General features: G+C 36.5%; 1 protein-coding gene across 1 annotated transcript in view; it reads right to left on the bottom strand.

Moving 5' to 3' along the window:
• Positions 1-25063, bottom strand: part of Bmpr2 (bone morphogenetic protein receptor type 2) — a 175218-nt gene that overhangs the window by 22392 nt on the left and 127763 nt on the right. Inside the window, exons 4-7 of the mRNA XM_013157493.3 lie at positions 8642-8752; positions 7593-7684; positions 5149-5379; positions 3954-4068 (exon numbers count right to left, since the gene is read on the bottom strand). Of these exons, the coding sequence (XP_013012947.1) occupies positions 3954-4068; positions 5149-5379; positions 7593-7684; positions 8642-8752 (549 nt within the window). The remainder of the gene's footprint in view (positions 1-3953; positions 4069-5148; positions 5380-7592; positions 7685-8641; positions 8753-25063) is intronic.

Below are 25063 nucleotides of genomic sequence, written 5' to 3'. Positions count from 1 at the left end.
GCTAGCTTGAAACTTACTATGTATAGCCTGGGCTGGCCTTGAATTCATGGTGATCTTTCTGCTTTGGCCTTCTGAGTGCTGGAATTACAGCCATGTGCTACCATGCCTAGCCTATTTTTTATTTTTTGAGACAGGCTCTATGTAGTCCAGGCTGGCCTTGAACTCACTATGTGCCCCACGTTGGCCTCAAATTTGACATGATTCTCGCCTCTCAGCCTCCAACCACTCGGATTACAGGTGTGGGCTACCATGCCCAGCACATGCCAGTAGCTTAGACAGATCTCTAAGCCCAATTCGACTCTATTTCTAATGATGCGATGAAAGAACAAGTGGAGATGGTATAAGGTATGAAGATTTCTTCTCAGATTTTACAAAAGAGAAGCAGTGTTACATTCATTACTGCCTGATTAGCCTTGTCATTGGAGTAATTAGCTCCATGAAAGAATCTGAACATGTTTCAACTGAAATTAAAAGATTTAACAAAGTATAAATTCTTGGTGAGGAACACACTAAATCTAACCTAAGCCCTTCACCTAAAATATTACATAATTTTTTCATTCTCTCAAAGGAACCAACCTGATAAACCTTATATGAAACAAAAGCATTTCATTTCTAGAAATGAAAAAAAAGTCTATGAGCAGAATTTTAAGAATTTAAAACATTTTCCTGAGAATAAAAGAAATAATCAGAACTAAATTAATAAACAGTTCATTGACTATTGTATTCAGGAGCAGAATCAGTACTTAGATGTCATTAATAAGCATTCAAATGCAATTTAACCAACAATGAAACTATAGGCAGAGGATAATGATTCCTTTAATATAAAATATTAAAGCAATGGAACAATGAAAACAGTAAGAGTTAACAAGTTTATCTAGGAGTTGATTTCTTTCTCATTTTATTCCTTCTTTACTTCCCGTTCCAATCTTCAAAAGCTTGTATTTAACTTGGCTTCCACTTGATTCCTGTAAGAGCTATACTTCTTATCCTAGACAAAGCCACAATATACCTAACATGGCATAATATTGAGCTAATATTTATACATAAAAATGTATGGAAATATTAGAAAATATCTGTATACTAACTCAAATCAGTATTTAAAAATCTAAGAGTCAAGGAAAGCTAAACTGATGGCTCAAGGTCACTATATTTTCTGGTGTTCCAAAAAAAGAAAAAAGGAAAGAAAGATAAGGAGAGAGTAAGTTAGGGAAGAAGGCAGCGTTGGGGGACAAAAACCAAGAAGAGTCAAGTCAGGACTCAACATCAGTAGGAAGGACAGAGCTACAGATGGTCCTTCTCCTTTGACGCTCCCCTCAGTACTCATTCTGATCTTTCTTATTTGAATGAATAAGGTTGAGGTCAAAACAGACAAGCACCTCTTCCTTGGGTGCAGCACTACACTATGCAAGTCTGCCAAAGTACAGCACTCCATGCTGCTGTGTTCATTAGACACACACAGAACAGAGACCTGGAAGATAAACACTAAACTACTTAGTAATTTTTTGAAGTCTGAGTGACTTATGTATTATTTTTTGTGTGTCAGATTTTTGTCTAGTAGTGAGCATGCACTGCTATCATAAGAGAAAATTCACAGGGAGAACTACTTACACATAAATAGCATCAACTTTTCTTATTCTGAAGCAAAAAAATGGCTGAATAAGTATACCAGAATTACATCTTATTACTGAATTTGTGAACAACAGTTTAATCTGATGATACTGGCAAGTGTAATTTTCTAAAAGAACTTTAAATATTTAAAATTGTATAGTGTACTTGGAAACATTTTCTAAGAACTTAGTCAAAACCATAAATTCAAACAGCTACTATAATCGTATGAAGTTTTAAAAAAGGTAACTGGTGATACTATTAGCTAATTTTTTAGAATACTAGCTGTGTTCAAATAAAAAATTTCAGCCAAAGTTTGACTTGAAACACTGCTGAATCATGCAAATCTTGAAAAGCGAGCTGGGATAGTATTCTAAGTTCTGTGCTAAGCTAGCTTTTAAAAGGGATAATACTTAGCATGCAGGAACAGAGCCCAACGGTTAATGTGCTAAAGCACTAAAGCAAGCACATCAAGTTGCTGACATAAGTAATAACTCAGGTCAATTCTGTACTCAGGAAAAGCAAGATGTTAAGATAAATGAACTGATAAATTATTTAGAAGATATTATTTATATATGAAGCATCCGTTAGAAAAGATGATCCATGCTATTATGTAATGGAACAAAGACCTAAGAAAGTATCCATTAAAGTTCTCTTTACTAAAGAAGTCAAGGAGACTGAAAAAACAATGTCAGGGCTACACAATGATAAGAAAATGTGGTAAGGCACAAAAGCTTGAGAAAGCAGAATTACCATAGACATGCTAACTTAGGGGTGTCTGTGATGTGAGGTGTATACTAAAACAAAGTGAGAAAGGAAATTTTTTTTTTTTAAAAGATGCTTTGAACCACTAGCAAAAATGGACATGAAAGCTGAGCAAGACTAGTTATGAAGGAATGGAATTCTCCCTCTCCTACTCAGTAAGTGAATCCAACATTATCAGAGGTAACAAGGCACTCAGCACAACAACATATTCTATTTCCAGGCTCTTATGTGGACTGGTTCTGGGAAATGACATACGAACAAGACAAGTTCTGGGAAACATAACATAAGAGCAGAAGGACAAGAGTGGGATTTCTGGAGGTAAAGGGGAATAATTCTTTTTACTTTCTTTTTTTTCTCTCTGCCTCACAGCATAATAGAAAATGAGCTAACAGTGAAAATGAAGGCCACATATAAAAGTTGGGAAAAGAAATATAGGTGTGTTGTAGCCTGCTAAATGATATAGGCACCTAGAGGATTTTAGATTCTTTATGGTACAAGGGGTTGAACTAGGGGGCTCATGTATGCTAGGCAAGTGTTCTATCACAGAGCTTGACCCCAGAATCTTTAGATTCTTACATGAGAAAGAAAACATTTTGTTCTTACTGAAACCACTGTTAACCAAGCCTAATGCTATTTGACAGAAAGCCATGGCTGGTAAAAATATACATTTGGGCTTTACAAAGACCAACAATGGGATAAAGACAAATGTGATGCTGACACTAAGGATGAAGTGAGGTATGGTGATGCACATCTGTAATCCCAGCACGAGGCTCAGGGAAAAGGACCTGCAAGTTTGAGCGCAGGCTGAGTAACTCAGTGACTCAGTGATAAAGCTCTGTCTGTCTGTCTGTCTCAGAGTAAAACATAATGGGGATGTAGCTGAGAGATACACAATGTACTTGAGCTCAGTCCTGCAGTACTGCCCAAAACAAAAGCAAATACAAAATTTAAAGAGGTGATTACGCAACAAAATAAATGCAAGGAAATATAGTCCAGCTAAAAGATTCTTAACCTAGGCTTCATAAAGAGACTTCCTGGTGTCTAATAACCCCTAGAATGTAAGGGTTTTTTTTCTTCCTTCCTCAAGTACTTGGTAGTAAACCCAGGATTTTCACACCAAGCTATAGCCCCAACTTTTTAAGACAAACTTTCACTAAATTGACTAGGCTGGGACTGAATTTGTAATCTACCAGCCTCAGCCTTCCAGAGCTGGGAATACAGGCACGGACCACTGCACCCTGCTAAAAGAATATTTTTAATTTTTTTTTTCTATTTTTTCAGTGCTGAGCCCTAAACCCAAGGTTATGTCAATGGTAGACAAGGGCCCTTCCTCTTAAGTTATATGCCAGTATATTTTTGGAGACTGTTCAGAGCTTTATGGGATTCATGACCCTTCTGGAGTCTTTCTTCCTGTTGTATTTCAAATATGGTTACTCAGGCTAGATCTTAAAAAAAAAAAAAAAAAACTGGTAATATAATCTCTAGTTATATATATTATCCTTTTACTTGGAAGATATAATTAAAATATCCCCTTGTGAACTGTGAACCCACCTGAGTGTGATTCATCTTTTTTACTATCTTACCTCCTCGTGGTAATTCTGTGTGAAGGTAAGCCAGTCCTCTAGTCACAGAATGAGCCAGACGGCAAGAGCTTACCCAGTCACTTGTATGGAGACTTAAATACTTGCACAGAGACCCCTACATGGAGGAAAAAATGTAAAACAAACAAACAAACAAAACAAGGAATTAATTTAACAGGAAGAGGTAAGTTTGCGATCTTGTTGAGGATTTGCATAGGCTAGAATTACATGCATACTTAATGAATATTACAGAATCTTGAAAAAGGCAGCAATGTGTATCTGTGTGAAGAATGAAAAGGGAAAAATAATTTTAAAAAAGAAAAGGGGATAGAAAGGGAAGAATTTAAACATCGATTTTTATGTCTCCAATATTAAAAATTATGAACGAGGTTATTTCTTTTTAAATGCTTTTTGATCAAATAAACTGGGAAAAATGTATCTTTTATCAGAACAAATACAAACTACTTTTTATAATAGTTTTCAAGCAAAAAAACAAAAGGCTTTTATAAATACAGTAGCTCTCTGTATCTGTGAGTTCCATATATATGGATTCAACTAACCCCGATAAAAAAATTACCAAGAGCTGTGCACTATAGTTCAATGGATAGAGTGCCTGTCTAGCTGTCTCACAAAAACAACAAAAACAATCCATATTGAACATATACACACTATTTTTTCTTATAAATAAACTAGATAATGTGCCTGAATTACATGAAAAAATACCATTCAACACTTCATGTGAGCAACTCAAACACGTGTGTGTGTGTGTGTGTGTGTGTGTGTGTGTGTAGGTGGGGGGAGCTGTCCTGGAAGCAGTCCCCAAGGAGACTGAGGGTAAATGTATACATGGATCTGTGATACTGAAACTGTTTATTCGCGAACTGCTCCTAGGCGCTGATGAGGAGAGGAGCTTCACACTAGAATGAATTGTCAACCAGAGCTCTGTTTCATTCACTGAGAAAACCTCGTTACCAAAATACATAAGAGGAAAGGAGGTAAAGGGAAAGGAAAAGAACAAGAACTGAATAAACAATATAATTAGTGATGAATTTGATTCAAATTCTGGCATGAGCTGCTTATCTCATTGCAGACCAATAATAACCAGACCATGGACCAGCAATGTTCTTTATTTCAGAGGTCTTTCTGACAGTATGGCTGACAGTTAATACAAATGAGTCTATTTTCATGAAGCACTTACACTGGGATAATACTCCATCACAAGCAAGTATTCCATGCGCCCATCTGCAGTGACTCTCTCATCTCCAACTATAAAGCGAGCAATGTTGTCATGCTCCATCAAAGGCACTCGGTAAATATTTTTTTCATTGATAAAATTCTGACGATTTGCAAAAGAAAACACTTTTACAGCAACTGGACGCTCATCCAAGGAACCTTTATATACTGCTCCATATCGACCTCGGCCAATCAGCTGTAAGTTTGTTTTTAAAAAGGCAAAGTATTAATTCATATAAAAATTGAACAATTCAACTTACAAAATATGAAATACAAATTCATATAATATGCCACAGCTCTCTACTGCTTGGAGTTTAATACACTATCAAGAAACCAGCACACTCTGTAGCTGGTATGACTGAGGAAGCTCCACTTAGCATGCACACAAATAACATCTATAAACTTTGGACAAAATTAAAAATAAACAAAAATAATCTAAAGGCATTGAAGAATAAACAAAGTCAGATTTTTTTTTTTGAATCAAGAGTCTTGCTGTGGAAAAAAAAAAAAAAAAAGAGTCTTGCTGTGGAGTTCTGCCTAGCCTTAAACTAACCATGTAGCCTAGATTGGCTTTGAAATTTAGAGCAATCCTCCAGCCTCAGCCTCCTGAGTGCTGGGATTACAGGTATAAGTGACCACATGTGGCACAAAGGTAACTCTAAAAGGCAATTCTTAGAAGAAAATGGCATGGGGTGAGATACTTATTTTTATGGTTTTTAGCTTGAAGGCAGACTGAAATTAGCCCTGTGCAATGGCGCTAAATGGTGAGAGAAAAACTGTTAATTTTTTCTCTGGAAATCAGAGGATACAACAGGAAGCACCAAGAACTGCTGAAAGGTAAGGGGCAAATCCTGAAAGAGAAAGCTCAAAAATGGAAAACTCAATGAGCACATGGGATACACCCTTTTTTTGGGAGGTGGGGTGGGGTGGTGGTGTACCAGGGATCAAACTCATGACCTTGCACTTGCAGGTAGATGCTTATGTTACTGAGCTAAATCCCCAGCCATCTAACTAATGTTAAAGTAATTGAGTGGAGACTTGTAACAAGTTGGCAGTATGCATACAACAAAGGTCATTGTTTACTAAAATAAGCAACAAGTTATTGAGATACACTTTAGAAAAACAGAACCGAGTCCAGGGTCTCCACAATACAATAATATCCACAAAATCTAGGATACAATTTAAGAATAACTCAGTACACAAAAACCCAGCAAAATGTAACCCATTTTCTTCAGTTTTGGCTTGTGAGGATTCTTCTTCCATTTTATTCAAATAGACTAAGGATTTACCATTATTTATTTAAAGATATTTTACGATCATTATTTCTAGATTAAAATTTAACATACAGACTGTCCTTTTGAAGAGTTTTATCAAGCCAGGTATGGTGGGACACACTGTAATCACATTGGTCTGGGATTGAGGCAGGAGAATCACAAGTTCAAGCTCAGAACAGGGAATTTAGTGAATTACAAGGTTTTATCTCAAATAAAAAATTAAAAAAGACTGAGAATGTAGCTCAGTGAGAAAGCCCTGGCTTCAATTCAATCCCCCAAAACATGTTCCATATAAAACACACACACACACACACACACACACACACACACACACACACACACACAAAATTGTGACAGAGTATATTGCTGTAATATAGTTAGGGTATAGCTAAATTAGCACTGTTAGAAACGTTTCACTCCAGCTGGGGATTTAGCTCAGCGGCATAAGCGCCTGCCTTTCAAGTGTGTGGTTGTGAGTTCGATCCCTGGTACCAATAAAAACAAAGAAGACAAAAAAAAAAAAAAGAAACGTTTCATTCAATCCTATGTAAAGTCCCATGTTTTGTTTTGTTTTGTTTTGTTTTTTTCTTTTTCCTTTTTATTGGTACCAGAGATCGAACTCATGACTGCCTGCTTGCAAGGCAGGCGCTTATGCCCCTGAGCTAAATGCCCAGCCCCATAAAGTCCCATGTTTTAACTGGCATTTCTTTCAATCCAGTAAACCGGATATCTCATTGTATGTTAGCCACACGTATTTCATTTGTGAAATGGCCATTCATCTTTTGTTCCTCTTTATGAACTGCTCTGTCACACTGATTTATAACAGTTATTCATCAATTCTTTCCTACATATTGGAGTTTTTACTTTTCAAATTTGGCTCTTAATTTTTGTTCTTTGTATTTTCCGCCTCCACCCCCAAACTGAGATAGTTCTTAGTTTTATACAGGCAAATCTATTGTATATATTACTTAATGGTTCCTAGATTAGGGGTCATAGAGACTAACCCATTCCTAATAAGGATCATAAAAATACTTATTACAGTAAAAGTTTTAAAACAGCCTTAGAGATGTTATCAAATGAAAATTAGGAAACTTGATAACAACTAGAATAGTCCTCAACCAAAGAACAACCTTACCTCCAACAGCTTCAAATTATCTAAGTCAAGAGTGGGCTCTGATGCTGCTGCCTCCATCATGTTGATACTGTGCAGACCTTGTTTACGGTCTCCTATGGGAAAGGGAAAAGGAATGATTGCTGTGTGACTTTCTTGTAACTATTTTTTTTTTTTTTTATCTTTTTCCTTTTTATCGGTACCAGGGATCGAACTCACGACTGCCTGCTTGCAAGGCAGGCGCTTATGCCGCTGAGCTAAATCCCCAGCCCCCGTGACTTTCTTAAAATGATGATCTTGATTGTACTTCTTAATGCTTCCACTATGGCTTAATTTAAAACTCTTTTTTGGGTACCAGGGATCGAACATGTGACTTTGTTCTTGCCAGGCAGGTGCTTATGCTACTGAGCTAAATCCTTGGCCCAAAGAAATCTGTAACTGGTTGTGATCAATTAGTTGTAAACACCATTGCACTAGGACCAGCCAAAATGTACTATATTTTAAAGAAACTGGTTGGAGAGTTGAGAAACTTCATAGTGAAGGTAGGTATTCATTTTGAGTATGACTGGCTTTTTTTCTGTTATTGGGGATTGAACTCACAGGGACACTTATCAGGCAGGCACTTAGACCGCTGAGTTAAATCCCCTGGCAAAACTCTTAAGAAACACTGTAAAAGCTTTAAGAAGATTTTATTAAAATTACTCAAATCAATGAGTGGGCATTGATTTCCTAAACAACCCATTAAACCTATAGTTTACCAGTGGTGCCCGTGATTTGCTTCAAAATAATTCAGAGCCTAGAAGGGGTAAAGAGTAGGGATTTAGATAAAACAGTATTGCTACAAGTAATAACTGCTGAAGCTGGGTAACAGGTATTTTATGTAAGTGTCAAACTTTTTCCAAGAAGCAAGGGGGGAAATTTTGCTGAAGAATAGGAGCTATTATAGCCCAAAGATATTTCATTTGGTGTTTTTAAAAATTCAACATAAGAGATTTTATAAAGAAAATAAAATTTTATTAAATGGCATGATTCACAAGTTTCAGAACAAAGAGTGTATTTTCGTAAAATTTTACCTGCCACCATTCGGTACCCGAAGCATAAGGCAACTATCAAAACAGCTAATACAGAGACTGATGCCAAAGCAATGATTATCGTCTCATCTCGATTAAATGAATGAGGTGGACCTACAAAAAAACAAATTTTAAAATGCTGTCATTTTTAAAGTACCAAGGATTGAACTCACAATTTCGTACTTGTCAGGAAGGAATTTACAGTGCTGAGACAGCCCAAAGGCTATCTAGTAAAATCAGTTTGCATGAAAGAAAAAATAAACTTGGAATAATTATATACTATGTATACTTTAATCATATAGATTATCTTACACAGACCTGAAAAAAAACATGTTAGATTTGATCTGTATCATGAAATAGTATAGGCAACAGTATAATACCAAACAGCAAAGTCTTTAGAATCACATTAGGTTTTAAGTCCTAGGTCTGCAATATCACTCTTCCAGTGGGATACAGCAAATCATTTACTTTTCTGTACTTCTGTTTCCTGATTTGTAAAAATAGTCCTCTGTCCCTCACAAGTCAATTGTGAGGCATAGATGGAAGCCTCAATGCTTAGCAAAGTGTCACAAGTATACCACCTATGCAATAAATAGTACATAACATTCATCAACACTGTTATTATTAAGAACATGGCTTTGCACGTAGTTAAATCTGAATCAGACCTGAGGCTTGGAACTACTCATTGCATGGCGTTGAGAAAATTTCTTCACCTGTCTGAGCCTACATTTACTCACCTGCAGAAAAGGATCATCACTTAGCTAAATCACAGGGCTATGAACATAGAAACATTTTATGTGTTAGTTCCATTCCATAAGTAAAATCATATCTAAAGGTAATAGATACCTTTTAGGATGGGTAGCTACAAACTTGTGCATCTGGAAGATAGCAAGTATAACAGTAAAGATATAATAACTCTGACTCGTGATAGGTAGAAAACCTAAATGGACCTGCTTTGAAAAGCAATAGAATAACTAGATCAAATTAGTGTGTATTCAAGAAAAAACCTTAGCACAAAATACATAATGTATGGCTTACAAATAAGTTGTCTAAATGGAGTGAATTACCCTATGAAGTAGCTATATATTATTTTACTAGGGTATTTATGTAATGTTGGTTATACTGACTAGAAGTGATGCTTTGATGACTACTAATATCCTTATTTAATCATTCTATTTTGTTGAAATTCAGCATACTGTATTTTAAATTTTTCTTAATTCAGACATTACAATTACATATGGTATTCAAACTAGAAGTTTCTATGATAAAGAAAGAAGTGTGTATAGAAGAGTGCCTGTGATATGTATGTCTGTTCTAAATGACTTTAGTTTACACAAATTAACCAGTTACATATTAAAATTTCAAAATGATATTTTTATACAAGAATCTGTTGAAGCACTGAAGTACTTTTAATTTGTAGGACATTTATTAGCTATAGATTTTAACATACTGGTAATTGTATCTACTTTTAACATATAAACTATACGCAGCAAAGCTACATATAAAAACTTATCTTACTACAATGAGATATGAGAATGGTAAAGATTTTCCTTTAAAAGAAGAAAATAAAAAGTATTAGCATGAATTCTGAGAAACAAACTTTCATATATTTCTGATGGGGATAGGATATGAATGCAGGGACAGTAGAAAACAATGAGGGACACTCAAAAAGTTGAAAAGAATTTTTATAAGGTCCAGCAATACATTCCATTTCCCTAAGATCTGGAAATATATTCCTAGGCACATGCCCAAAGGAACTGAAAACAAGAGCGAGAACAAGAACTTTTACATGAATGCTCTTAGCATCACTATGACAAGTAGAAGCAACACTCATGTCTATATACTCACAAATGGATAAAAAATGTGGTATATCACAAACAAAAGTGATATGCTAAGGTTACAAATTCTATAACTATTTATGTAAAACATTTAGAGCAGGCAAATCTATAGAGACACTAAGCAGAATAAGAATTGCTAGGGAAGCAGGAAGAGGGAAAAACGAGTGACTACTTATTGCATATTGAGTTTCCCTTGTGGGCTGATGAAAATGTTTTGGAAGTGCATGGAAGTGATGGCTTGCACCAACATTTTATGTGCTTATTTATCATTAACACACACTAGCAAGGAGTAGTCTGCCCTTATTCATGGGGATACATTCCAAGATGCCTTGTGTATGGTGCCCAAACCCTGTAGGAGCCCTGAACCTTACACAGCTGGCTCTTATTAATTGTAGGCTCTGCAGCTGTACATTAACCAACCATAGGCCCAAAATAACTTGAAAATAAATCCAGACATTTTCAGAAGGTAAAAGCTCATTACACTACTTGGAATGGTGCACAGTGTTTATTCTGAAATTTTCCATTTAATATTTCTGGGCCATAGTTGACCACAGGTACTTCAGAAAGTAAAACTGGGGGTTGTGGATTTAGCTCAGCGGCATAAGTGCCTGCTTGGCAAGTGCGAAGTCGCGAGTTCGATCCCCAGTACCACCAAAAAAAAAGTGAAACTGGATAAATGGAAATTGCATTTTGTTTTTGTCTTTTGGAAACAAAATTTTAAGGAAAGAAATGTAATGTTTAGGTATTTCTCAAAGAAAGAACAAAAAGCATAGTATTTTACTTTAAATATCAGCAAAAAACGTATTTTATTTTATTAGGGTCAAAAGAGAAAAAAAGGTTAGAGATGTAAAATGAAGGAAAAAAAGAAACATGGAGGTAACAAAAGAAAGTGTTATTTAAGATAAAATAGAGATTAAAAAAAGATAAAATAGAGGAGTTTGGAGAAAAGAAATGAAAAGAAAGACCAAGAGTGATCATAGTGATGGTGGCTTTTTTTTTGGGGGGGGGTACCAGGGATTGAACTCATGACCTCATGTTTATCAGGCAGGCGATGATGGTGACTTTGAGACAGCCTGTTGTCACTTCAGCATTGTGTTAGAGCAGCAGATATCAAAGAAAATTTTGCCTATTATTAAATCACTCTGGAATTTGACTCTGCAATTTCATCTTGCCTATTACTTTTGATAGATTTTATTATATTAGTTATAGATTTACAGAAAAACTGCCCAGGAAGTTATTGTATTCCCATTACCTACTCATTCCCCCATCTCATTTTCTCCTGCTATTATTCATCACACTGTGTGCCAGGACTGAATTGTGTGCTCTCCCAACATTCATATACTAAAGCCACAACCCTCTCGGGGCCAAGGTCTCTGGGAGATGATTAGGTGCAGAAGGTAAGGGCCCGGATGACAGGACTGCTGCCTTAGAAATGGAGATACCCAAGAGGGTTTTCTCCCTGGTTCTTCCTCCCTCCCAACCTTCTTCCTGCTCCTTTTCTTCCACCATGTGAGACACGGAAGGTGGCCATACCCTACCAGGAAAAGACACACCCCCTTCCCCAGGACCTTACCCAGTATCACCTTATCTTGGAATCCCAGCCCAGAAATGCATTTCATTTATCTTCAGTGAAGCACTGGGTACAGAATACCACTGCAGATATAAGGTTGAATATAACACTGGCAAGAAAATACAGAGAATCTGGGAACTCTAGACAGAGAGTTTACAATTACCAGCCAATGCTTTTTCAACAGGCTTTCACCAAGAGCTGTGTTCACTGGTGCCGGTTAATTGTGAATGGAGCAGAACAGGAGAACTAAGAAAACACCTTGAGATGTAGGCATGCAGCAACTTAAAGTCTGTGGCCAGGCGCAGGAGAACTAAGACAATCACTGCAAGGCTGCGCTGAGAAAAGAGCTGAAAGTGCTTTTCCTGAAATGCCATGGCACAGGTTTACTAAATCCTGAGAGCAACACTGAGCTGAGAGAAATTCTCCAGGCACCCAAATTCCAAACTTTGCACTCAAATCATCTGAAGTTGATGCTATATCAGATCAAACTAAGGCAACAATACAGCCCAGACACAGCTCAGATATAGATTGTATCCTTTCATCTGCCCCTTTTTAAAAGCTTGACAAAAACAGCAAATCTTTTTCTCAACATAAGTATTATTTACCTTAGACTCCACTCAGATTTTATCTGCAATGTTCAGTATTCAACCAAAAATAAAAAGACATGTAAGGAAGCAAGAAAATACAGGTGTATGATTAAGACAGAAAATAGTTAACAGACCCAGGAATGACACAGCAACATCTCAGACAGTGACATTACCAGGGACTTCAAAGTAACTAAGATAAATACATTAAAGAATACAGTGAAAGAGTGAGTCACATTAATTCAATAGAGGGTCAATGTGAGATGAGAGGGAATAGCATGAAGTGGAAAAGCTGGAAATAAAACATACAATAACAGACTGAGGGAGGTCTTCTGATGCAATTGTTAGAAGGGAAGATACAATTGACAAAAGAATCATTGGACCTGAATGCATATAAACAGAAACTACCTATACTAAATTACAAAGTGAAAGAGGGAAAAAAAAATTGAAAATGGCCTAATATACCCTATACAGCACCAGAGTCATGTAGGAGAAAAATATGAAATAGTGTACAATAAATCTTAAGAGTTAAGGCATGTTTCCAAAACTGGTGAGAGAAATCAATTCACAATTATCCAACACCAAACACCCAAAAGGGTAACTGCAAAGAAAATCTTACCTATATACGTTAAAATCAAACTGTGAAAAACCAAAGATAAAGTGGTGCACTTTCTCAACCTACATACAGCACGTTAAGTAAGACTGGAATTACTGTATCCAATCTCATAATCTTCTTTTCACTTAGGACTGCCATATTATCATTAAGAACCTTTAAAGACACAATTTATGTTACTTATACTTTTTTGCCTTGTGAATATTTCATTGAATAATTAAAAAATCTTCTACCTGATCACTAAATTGACTTTCATTGATTTCACAAAAAAGATATGTTTAAATCTTCCAGTATTATTAAGAATTTATCTCTTTCCTCTTTTGTTTTGGTTCATCCATTTTAAGACTATATTACTAAATGTGTAGAAATTTTAAGTAGTTAAACAAAAAAAGACAAGTGTGGTCTGTGCTAGTCTTGAACTCTAGGTGATTCTTCTGCCACAACCTCCTGAGTGCTAGGATTGATTACAGGCTTGTCCCACCCAAAACCAGCTGAAATAGTTTTATTTTCTGTTGAACTGAGTATTTGTTGCTATAAAGTAATGCACTTTGCTTCCAGTAATGTTTGATGATTGAAAGTTTATTTAATCTGATGTAAGCACAGGTTTATTTATGTAACCCCCTGCTATTGATTAATTTTCTGGGTTCCTATACTTTAGACAGATCTCCTGTAAACAACCTGAAATAAATAATATATATATATATATATATATATATATATATATATATATATATATAAAATTTTATTTTGTACCGGGGATTGAATTCACAACCTTGTGTTTGGCAGGGCTTTCGCCGCTGAGCTAAATCCCTAGTCCTATAGTTTGATTTTTAATCCAATTTTTTCTTGCGGGGGAGGCAGTACCAGGAGTCAAAGTCATGACCTTGGGCTTTGCCAGGCAGGTGCTTGTGTCACTGAGCTATATGCTCAGCCCTATACCAACCTTAAGATATAATTCACACTCTATGCAACTCACCAATTTAAAGTATACAATTCAATTTTCTCTATATTGCATAAGTTTCAAAAGTTGTGGTGGAAAATATATGACAAAAATCAGTCTTCTAAATCATTTGCAAGTAGACAATTGGGTGGTACTAATTCTTTTCATTATGTTGCACAGTCATTGCTACTATCTTATTGTCAAAACTTTTTCTTCAGCTCAAACAGAATGTCACCAAGTGCGGTGACCCCAACTGCTCACCGTGGGCAGACCTGCAGGCACTGTTCAGATCAGATGTGCACGTGAAAGGCCTGGTCCCAGGGCATGCCTGTGGGCCCGGCCTCCTCTCACTCACTGTCGGGCCATGAGGCTAGCAGATCTGCTCACCACCTTCTGCTCCATGATATGCTGCTTCTTATAGGCTCCAAAGCAATGAAGGCAACCGGTTATGGACCGGAAGCTTCAGTATTGTGAAATAGCTCGGGCATTTTGTTACCATGATGGCAGTTTGACTAACATGTCTATACTGTATGTGTCCTATAAATGGGATCCTATGAGATTTGTCCTTTTATGTTTTACTTATTTCATTTAGCACAATGTCACCCTCTTTTCAGTGCTAGGGACTGAACCTAGAACCTAAGCACGTACTCTGTTAAACTACACCCTAGGCCAACGTCTATGATTTTTTTCAATGTCTATGTTTTATATGTAATGTTTTGCTATAAAACGCTTATGCACAGAAAAAAGACCAGAAACAAATACATTAAAATACCAGCAAAGATTTAGGTGATATATATTTAATTTAGATTACAGATACTATATTATAGTATAAACATGTAGTCTAAATTTAAAAAAATAAATGTGAATTATCCTTAAGTAGAGGAAAACTCACTAACCAAACAACTTACGCCCTATACTTTAGGAATCTACACTGTAATACCAGCTTTCATATATGAGCTATGCTCCTTTATCAGCTGGCTACAGAATATTTCTTCTGTGCTATTCATGAGGAATTACCTTCCAGCATCTTTATTTGAGGGGTTTCAGCTATTATAAAGGTCCAAGTTTAGAATTGTTGGTCAGCTGATACATAAAATTTACTTATGCCAAGTGTGGTGGCACATGCCCCTAATCACAATACTCAGGAGGCTAAGGCAGGAGGACTGCTGTGAGTTACAGGCCAGCCTGGACTACATACTGAGATCTTGTCCCAAACAAACAAAAAACAAAAAATTTACTTATAGTGTCAGTTTTTAATCCTAATTTATATTAAATGATTTGAGATTTACCAAAAAGATAAGCCAGCATCCTCTGAACTCTCCTTATTCCTTTTTTTAAGAAATAAAGCAGACACATAATAATCCAAATTTACTAGGTTACATATATTTTGAAAAATCATCTACATCAGGATAATGAAATGATTTTTTGGAGACAGGTCTTGCTATGTAGTTCAGACTGGCCTCAAACTCATGGCAATCTCTTGCCTCAGCCTACCTGGACTATGCCCAGATTAAAATGACTTCTTTAGAGTTAACTAAAGACATAACCAAGGAATGGGAAAGAAATTATTTAAAAGCTGTTCTAAACAACAGTTAACCTGTTTTTGTGAAATGTGGGTTCTGAAAAACCATAGAGGCAGACAGACAAGCCTTATATACAACCAAAAAGCCAGGGATGCTCTTCATGAGTAGTTTAGGGCTGATCCCGAAGCTCACAACAACATGCAGACAGATTTCTAGAGGAGTGAATGCAGCAGCTATAAGCCAAGGAACGCTCCTCCTGTGTGTCAAACAGCAGCCTGCTCAGTAGTTAGCTATACTCTGATTACTTTAGTAAGACTGCTCCACATTACAAAAGTCTGACTTAATCAAGTAGGTTTTCTTCTGTGAAACATGCAAAGTTGTGTTACAAATTAACAAAAATTATCTCTAAAATAAATTATTTGTGGACATCAACTAAAAAAAATGTTTAACAACAATCTAAATAAAAAGCCATCTTGCTCTGCAGTAGAACATAATAGATTTTGTAGATCACACATTCTACTTCTAAGAAAAAAAAACTTGAACTAGTTAAGGTGGCAACTCCAACCTCAGAATTGATAGCTGAGCCAAAAGCATAGGTCATTGAGAAGCTTCGAACATGCTTCAGAGAAATGTAAATGCTAGCTTGATTTGGTTTAAGACATGAGACAACCTTGAATGATATCTTCGCCCACACAGGTTGGCATTTGTCAGGTTTCCCATTGCTGGAGCAAAATACCTGATACACACAACTTAAAGGAGGAGAGGTTTAATTTGGAAAGCAGCATGGTAGACAAGTATGACAGAGGCAAGGTGCTTACCTCGTGGCAGCCAGGAAGTCCAGAAGGAGAGGAAGCCAGCAGGGAGGCACTTCCTTCGAAGGCAAACCCCAAGTGATGTACCTTTTCTAACCAGTGCCCACCTCCTAGCAGCCAAGCAAGGCCAAGCAAGGATTGATTCACTGATGAGTATGGTACCCTCAGGATCCAATCACATCCAAAACCCATCTCTATAAACAGCCGAGGCATCGGGAGACATCCTAGCCCCAAAGCATAACAAGGACAGATATGGACAAACTGTGACAAATATTACTAGGATGAAAACGTGGATCCTACATTCTACATATGGCCTAAGTGAAGATATTCTTTAAAGAACTCAAGGCAGAGTCCAATATTGATAATATAAATTAATAGTAAGGACCTATTACTTGATGAGGTTGAATAATTTTTTAGACTAAATATAAGGAGTATTCACCTTTTAAGTATTCATCCTTTTAAGTTGCTGGGTTTTCTGTCCCCACAATGAGAAAGTGACTGAGACAACTGGTTATAGAATTCTTAACAAGCTATCTTGTTCTTGGCTTCACTTTGACTCAACTATTGAGCTGGGCAGGAAAAAAAGTGTACTACGAAAATCTCTTTAAATGTGGGGCTAGCCAGCGTGGTGGCTATATCAGCTGGAATGATACTTGAAATAATGTAGATTAAATAATTATACTAATTCACATTAATACAGAGGTTTTATTTGGGGAGGGGTCTTTTTGACATAGGGTTTTGCTATGCAGTTCAGGCTGACCTTAAAGTTGAACTGGCCTTAAACTTGCAGTGATCCTCCTGCCCCAGCTTCCTAATGTGGTGAGATTATGGGTATGCACCACCACATTTGGTCCATACAGTTTCTGAAACAAGTATTTTTTGTATTTTTCTTTGAATATTTTAGAGATATCTCAACATGACACAACAGAACTCCTTGTCTTCTTTAATTATCCCAAACTAATTTGTCTTCCTCATTTGCACAGGAAAGTTGAAGTTGAAAACAAGGCAAATACCTGGCATTTAAATTCTTTTTTTTTAACTCGAGCCATTATGCAACATAAAATGTTCTTTAAAACACAATGTACATTTTTTCTGATTTTCTAAATATTTTAGAGTAAATACAAACTGGGAATTATCCCTCTGAATATCAAATGGTCCACAATGATTCTCTGCGTGTTAGTGACTCCCAAGCTAGGGTTTTAAAAAATCATTGTGCCCAATTTCCAATTTTCCCATTTCAACCTTTGTTATCTCTTTTTGGTATTTTCAGTAAGCTTGCCTTAACGCTTGCCTAATTTATATAATCTAGTATGGGCTTTAAAAATAGCCTAACTTATGATAAATGAATGTAAAGCATGAGAAAACAGACTCAAAAGCTTAAAGGACTTCCCTAAAAACCATGTAAGTATTCATACAAAGATCCTGTAGCATCCACCATGACCAGGTATGTCCCCAAGGCTCACCTCACTCTTAGGGGGGCTTCAGTAGAATGGCTGGGCTGCACTGCTGCCACCACTCACTTGGCCATTTGAAAATCAACAAGTAGGTCTTTGCTGGACTCTGGGATCTGGCAGCACCATGCTATGGGTGCCTCCTAGCAGCCAAGCAAGGCCAAGCAAGGATTGATTCCTTGCTAGCCTCCTAGCCTCTAGACCTTTAGGCCGGTTAGTCTGTAATACTTTGGGATAGTTATCTAACCTAAGATATCTGTGGTGTGGACAAGTTTGATCACATCATCGTGACTGGCTAGGAGCCACTTAGGGGCTTCACAAAGCATACTCCTGAGTGTCAGGGACACAGAATTGTGGCTCTGGAGACTGCACATGGCTTCTGGCCACAGCCCACCAGCAACTAATAAGCACCTTTGCTTTGCCACTGTCTTCTGCCACGATGCTTCTGCATTGCAGCCAGCTGATCATGGATTAGATACCCTGCAACTAGGAGCCAAATTGAACCTTCCCCTCCTTTACACTGGGGGAACTGGGCATTGTGTCCCAGTGATGGGAAATCTAATGACACCTTGGTAGGAAAATTCTTGAGGCAGTGTATCAAAGAAGAACAATGTGGAGGGACAGTGATTTAACCTCAAAATTGAACTACAGGACTGGGACTCTAGCTCAATGGCACAAGTGCCTGGTTAGCAAGTGCAAGATCATGAGTTCAGTTCCTAATACCAAAAAAACAAACAAAAAATTAAACTGCAGTTTACAGTCTCATAAACAATTAGTTGTTAGAAAATTAGTTGTCTACATAAGGAACATTTATGCAAAAAAAAAAAAAAGAAAGAAAGAAAATTAGTTGTCAGAAAGTAAGTATTCTACTATTGATCTAACAGTACACTATCAAAATATTGTAGGTAACAGCAGCTTTGCTCATAAATTTTAGTCCTGTGGACAAATTACATAATTCCTTCTCCTAATCCTGTTTTTGAGATGGGGTTTTGCTATGCTGCCCAAAACTGATATGGATTCTGAGGCTCAAGGAATTCCCATGTCAGTCTCTGGAGTAGCTTGGATATAGACCTGCCCTACCATGCATGATTTGGGATCTTTTTTTAAATCTAGAAAATAAATTAGTTATAGAATGCCAACACCACTGTTACCTTGCCAAGCTTCAGCTAAAGAAAACACAGGAATACGGGGCTGGGGATTTAGCTCAGCGGCATAAGCGCCTGCCTTGCAAGCAGGCAGTCGTGAGTTCGATCCCTGGTACCGATAAAAATGAAAAAGAAAACACAGGAATAAAGAGGTCTGTATATGACAGCTCAAACAGAGCACAGTGTGTAAAATCAGCTGGTGATAAAGCACACACTAAGCATATGGCTACAAAAGCTGCTGATACAGTCGCCTTCTACAGGACAGATGAAAAACTTCATCAGTAAGCCTGGGAATATGTACTCTTATAAAAGAAGCCTACTTAATTTCTCATTTGCAAACTTCCCCAGAGTCTGGTGTGAGAAACTACTGTTTAGGACTTCAAAAAAGGTATGAATACCCTCTGCAAGGAGAGACAAATCTGCCTGGGTGGCCTTCTAAGAATGGTCTCCATGCAAATGTGTAATAATTATGTCACACAACATGTGGTTAGCAAGCCACTTGTTTGTGGACATGCTTAAGAATTCTACTATGATACAAAATATTCATTCTTAAAACAATGAAATTTCTAGGGATGCTGGAGCTCTAAGGACTCAGCGTCAGGAAAAAAAATTTCTCTTATTCCTGTTACTGGTAGTTCTCAATATTACATATTTTTCTTTTTGGACCAAAGGTACTTAAACATATTATTGCTAATGGGAAAATAAGGCAGGATTTAGGTACCATATTGGCAGTTTTTCTACTTGTATATGAATTTTCAATATAAATGTGAGGAAATAAGCATTGCCACATGTCAAAATGTTTCAGTGAATAAATTCAATGATACAATTTTACAACAATTACAAATAAACCTATTAAAATTTCTGGACAGTGCTACGATTTAGAGTTAAAAACAACATGAATTTCTTGGCAACAGCTCTATGGCATTTGAAGCATTTTTATTACATTTCAGATTCGCCTGTTCAGACACAACACTTCTGAGTCATCTACATGCAAATTCTTCATGTTTTTAATGGCTGCTTTTGTGCTGTTCCTCCAAGTTTGCTATTAAAATGCAGTAAGCTATAAAAAATGAAGTGAAGATCATGTACTAGAGGACTCAGGTTCTTCTGATTTTGCAGTGTATAAATTGTCTACTGTATTTGGAAGGCTCAGCAGTCTTAAGTTTACAAAAGAAAACATTATATAACTTTTACATTCAGTCAAAATCTAAAACATGAATTATTAATTATTAATTCACATAGTCCAATTCTTTTTTTTTTTTTTTTGGTAGTGGGGATTGAACTCACTACCTCATGCTTCCTAGGCAGGCGCTTATGCCACTGAGCAAGTCCCCTATAAATTCACATAGTGGAAGCCCGATGTGGTGGCACATCCCTGTAAAGCCAGTGGTTGGGAGACTAATGCAGGAGGACTGCGGAATGTTTGAAGCTAGTCTGCACTAAAAAGCAAGATTCTGTCTCAAAACAAAAAACAAAACAAACCCAAATTATGGTGATAATGATAATGCGTATAATGGAGAGGATGAAAAAAGTGCTAAAATGTATTTTTAAACATGTTAAATGCTATACTAATGTTGAACATTTCAAATTAGAAACTGTCCAAGTTGTGTTACATAGGGCATATGAAAAGCTGCCAGGAAAAGTATTTCAGTGTTCAATATGTATGTGCAATAAAAGGAGCCTTTACTTAGAAAACTTCTAACATTTTTTGTTTGTTTGCTTTTTAAAAGAAACCCTTTTACTGTCTTGCATGTGATGATGCACTGTCTCTGCTGGGCCAGAACCCTCTTGTTCCCTTAGCTCCACTAAACCTGCTTTTCCTTCATTAGTTTTCTCGGCTAAACCAGGGGCTGCATACAAACTCCCCTGTGGCAGCTTGCACAGCTGCTGGGCTTGACCAAGCAGGGTTCCGAAAGCAATCGGACAGACAGGGAGCCGCTGTCTGCCGGCGGGAGCCGGGATGTTTCTGTTTACAGAGCCTGGAGCCAGGCCGGCCGGGCTGGAGGCATGCTGTCTGCTTCCTTTCTACGATGAACTGTGTCTGGGTTTGTGTCAAAGAAAGAACAACATTGTTACATGTGCAGTGAGCCCAATGAAAGTTTACATAAAACACAGTGGTGGTTACGCCAGATCTTAGTCTTTCATCACTACGTGTAGAAAGGCAAATTAGAGCCCCACCCCCCCGCTCTTTTTTTTAAAGCAATGTTCTTTTCATAAAAGCAGAGAAAAAACATTTTAAGAGTCAAAACAATTACTGTGCAAGTTCAACAAATTCCTTCACAAAACAATCCCGATTGCTAAAATACCATTTCTGTGCCACATTACGTAGGTTGGTGGTAAATATTTTATAAGAAATAAACAATTCAGTTTTGAAATGACAATTATACAGTACTTACAATCGGATTATTGTGTTTAGAGTACTTTTACAAACCAAGAGAACTCAGATTTTACTCATTTGTTTTTAATACTGAACATGTAAGACCAGTTTATACATGTTAATTATCTTGAGCAACTGTTTATGGAAAACAAATAACAACAATAAACAAAAACCACACTGCTAATTGAATCAAGGTGTTTTATGCCTGATTGGTAAATAGAACAAGTAGAATACTGGGGGAGAGAAAGGGAACTAATATGAGATTAAGCCAAAAAATGAAAAATATTAGAAGAAAAAAGTCAGACACTCAGTGCCTATCCTCTATAACTTTTAGGCTCATTAAATATTCATAATTTCAATTCTTTTACAATGTATTTAATAGAAGTATTATAATCAGAAGAGACCAATTTTCAGCATTTTATTTTTTTTATTAAATATAAAAATAAAAATAATTGGGGCTGGTGGTTTAGTTCAGTGGCATAAGCGCCTGCCTTGCAAGCAGGCAGTCGTGAGTTCAATCCCTGGTACCGATAAAAAAGAAAAAGACAAAAAAAAAAAAAAAAAAAGTTAATTATATATAATTGGAATAAGATCCTTAAGTACAAAAGTCACATTCTAAGTAGATAAAAATTTCAGTAACTATCATTATAATTAACCTGTAGATTATTCTAAATTTTAAAAAATCCTTTGAAGTAAAAGGAAACACTATTAAATATGCTCCCCAAATATTTTTGCTATAATGTCTGCCGGGCCTTTATTGCCTCTGTTCTGTTAATTTGTATATTTTAGATAGGGTAAAAAAAGGAATTTGTTACTCATACAGCAAATTTTGAAAATAATTAACATGGTCTAAAAAGTATCAATAATCTAATCAAGTAAGAAAATTACAACCAGCCAGGTGTGGTGACTCACACCTATAATTCCAGCACTTGGGAAGCTGAGGTGGAAGGATGGTTTCGAGTTCCAGATCAGCCTGGGCTACAAAGTGAGCTCAAGGCCAGCCTGAACTGCAAAGCAAGACCCCATCTCAAAAAAGACAAAAAAAAAAAAAAAAAATTAAAAAATAAAAATTACAACCAACACTATATTAACAATGAGAAAAAATATTAATTAATGCAATATTATGTTAAAAACAAAAGCAAATAAAAATTCACAAACTCATAATAATGAAACCAGTGTGTGACTCAAACACCTCTAGTCAATTTTCTTATCTAGTCTATAAATGATGCTTCTAAATCCAAAAAGCATACTGAAGACTTTCATTTTCATGAAATTACAAAATAATTTTACTATAAACAGTTAAAATTGGGATGAGGATTTAGTTCAGTGGCATAAGCACCTGCTGGGCAAGCACGAGGTCGTGAGTTCAATCCCTGGTACCAAAAAAAAAAAAAAAAAAACCCAACCAGTTAAAATCACACACTCCCATCATTTGTTGACTAAACAACAAAATATAAATTATTCCCATAATTTGATTAACTAATTCTCCCTAACTTTATGTTGTTTTAATTATGACAGTTAACTTTTGTTCACTCTTCTAGAGAAGATACATGCTTTGAGAAAAACGATTAGTTTTAAAATTAAATTTCTAATGATCTTTCTTATATTTTTCTGTTTCTTCAGCTTTCTCATTTTTCCTATCATTTTTCCTTTTAGATTTTTTTAAAATGATAAGATATACACACACAAAAATATAAATGTATAGGTTAGTAAATTATTACGGTGAAAACACTCATGTACCTACCAACGTAGACAAAGAAATAAAAAGATCCAAGCTCCTAAAACCCTCCTACCTGCTCTTTAAAGCCTTCTTCTCTACAGGAATAGTCACTATTCTGAATCTGGTGGGAACTATTTCACTACTTTTCATAACGGTATCACTATCCCCATAGGGGAAAACAAGAGTTCCCTTTTTCACTATTAAGTTCTAAAGATTTAACTGTGATCGTATGCAACTGAAATATACACAGGGTTGTTTTTCTACACAGCAAATGTAATTATTTTATCTTGAACAGAGTTTGGGGATTTACCCACAATTTAAAAAACAATATATTGAATCACCAATGATTACTTTTTTAGTTACACTTAGTTGGTTAAGGTGTCCAATGCTATTGCCAAGAGAAAAGTATTTTTTAAAAGCAGGCAAACAAATGGGCTGTCTATATTCTTTTTCTAGTGTTAGCGCAGCAGACATCAACCAGTAGCAAAGGTCACATTAACAAGGGCATGAACCTATGGCAGGACGAGAGCAGATGAAGAGGCAGTCAGAGAGAGGAGAGAAAGCTGGTGGAGTGGTGCTCACCTGTGAACCCAGCACTCTGGGAGAGTGAGGCAAAAAGATCATGAGTTGGAGCCCAGCGAAGGAAAACTTAGAATCTTAGCAAGACCTGTGTCAACATTTAAAAATAGATATAAAAGGCCTGGGGATATAGCTCAGTGGGAAGGCCCTGGGTTCAATCCCCTGGGTGGGAAACAGGCTGGAAGAAAATATGCTTTAAGTTTAAACCAGGCAGGGCTTGGTGAAATAAATTCAGAAAATGATCCTAAAATCATTTCTAAAACCACTGAAAATTCATTTGTTTGCTTCTTACAGTTCCACATTGTTTCCTCTCATCCTCAAACCATTTACTGTAACTTTATTTGGTATTTTTTAAAAGGTTCCTATTATACCTGCACATCTGTCCTTCTATGGATATTAAAGGATATTAAAACAAACTTTCTTTGTCAGATAATCATTATTTTCTCCAAAATTATCCGAATTTGGTTACACCCTTTAGCTAGTGAAGGTATGGAGGTAAAGTCACAACATTCGAAGGCCTCTGTGAGGTCAAGGAGTTTAGAGTGACTGCTATTGCATTATCACTGTCCAGCCCAGACACTTCCCCGGTCACCTCCCTCTTCCCATCAGCCTGTTTGTCTCTTCATTCTCCCACACACATTACTTTCTGTCAACCTGTCTCAGAGGTACCCACATGTCCTCCTCAGGAGCACTGGAGGAATTCTGGCATATGCAGGAAGTTCTATTTTTAGTCGAACTCTGTGGTGCCTTTAACACAACATAAAATAAAACCAAAAACTGTGTAACTAAAAGAATAAAAGTTAGCACAGAGAACAAATATTTCTCACTATACTGTTGTGAGTATATCTACATGTAAATTTTTACATTTAACTGCTTTCACTTTAAAAATAAATGAATTTATAGCATCAAAAGAGATAGCTGCTTAAAGTCATCTGTTAGCATCTGTATATCTAGTACCACTTGTATGCATATGCACCTGAGTATGTGTGCACACTTTTCAAATTTACAAGCTAACTTTTTTTTTTGCTCCTGACTGCCCTGTAATAGAAATGTAGCCACATTTTTGATGAGCCTGGTCAGATTCAATTGGAAGTTGCCAAAAGTCAGTGAGAGGAAATCTAAAATGTGTAGATAATTGGGTTGGCCCTCCTTATGATTAGATGTTGCCCTCTGGAATCTGTGCCCCTGAGAAGATCTAAATTGGCCCTATAGCCTGCCGCTGAGTCAGTCTAGATCAGCCAAAATGTAGCTAATCTGAATGAAAACCTATGAT

This window comes from Cavia porcellus, unplaced genomic scaffold (assembly GCF_034190915.1).
Source record: "Cavia porcellus strain 051 isolate PalLab524CR breed Dunkin Hartley unplaced genomic scaffold, mCavPor4.1 scaffold_26, whole genome shotgun sequence".
In the NCBI taxonomy this organism is placed as follows: Eukaryota; Metazoa; Chordata; class Mammalia; order Rodentia; family Caviidae; genus Cavia; species Cavia porcellus.
The sequence above is the reverse complement of the archived record's forward strand: the minus strand, read 5'-3'. Positions and strand labels throughout refer to the sequence as shown.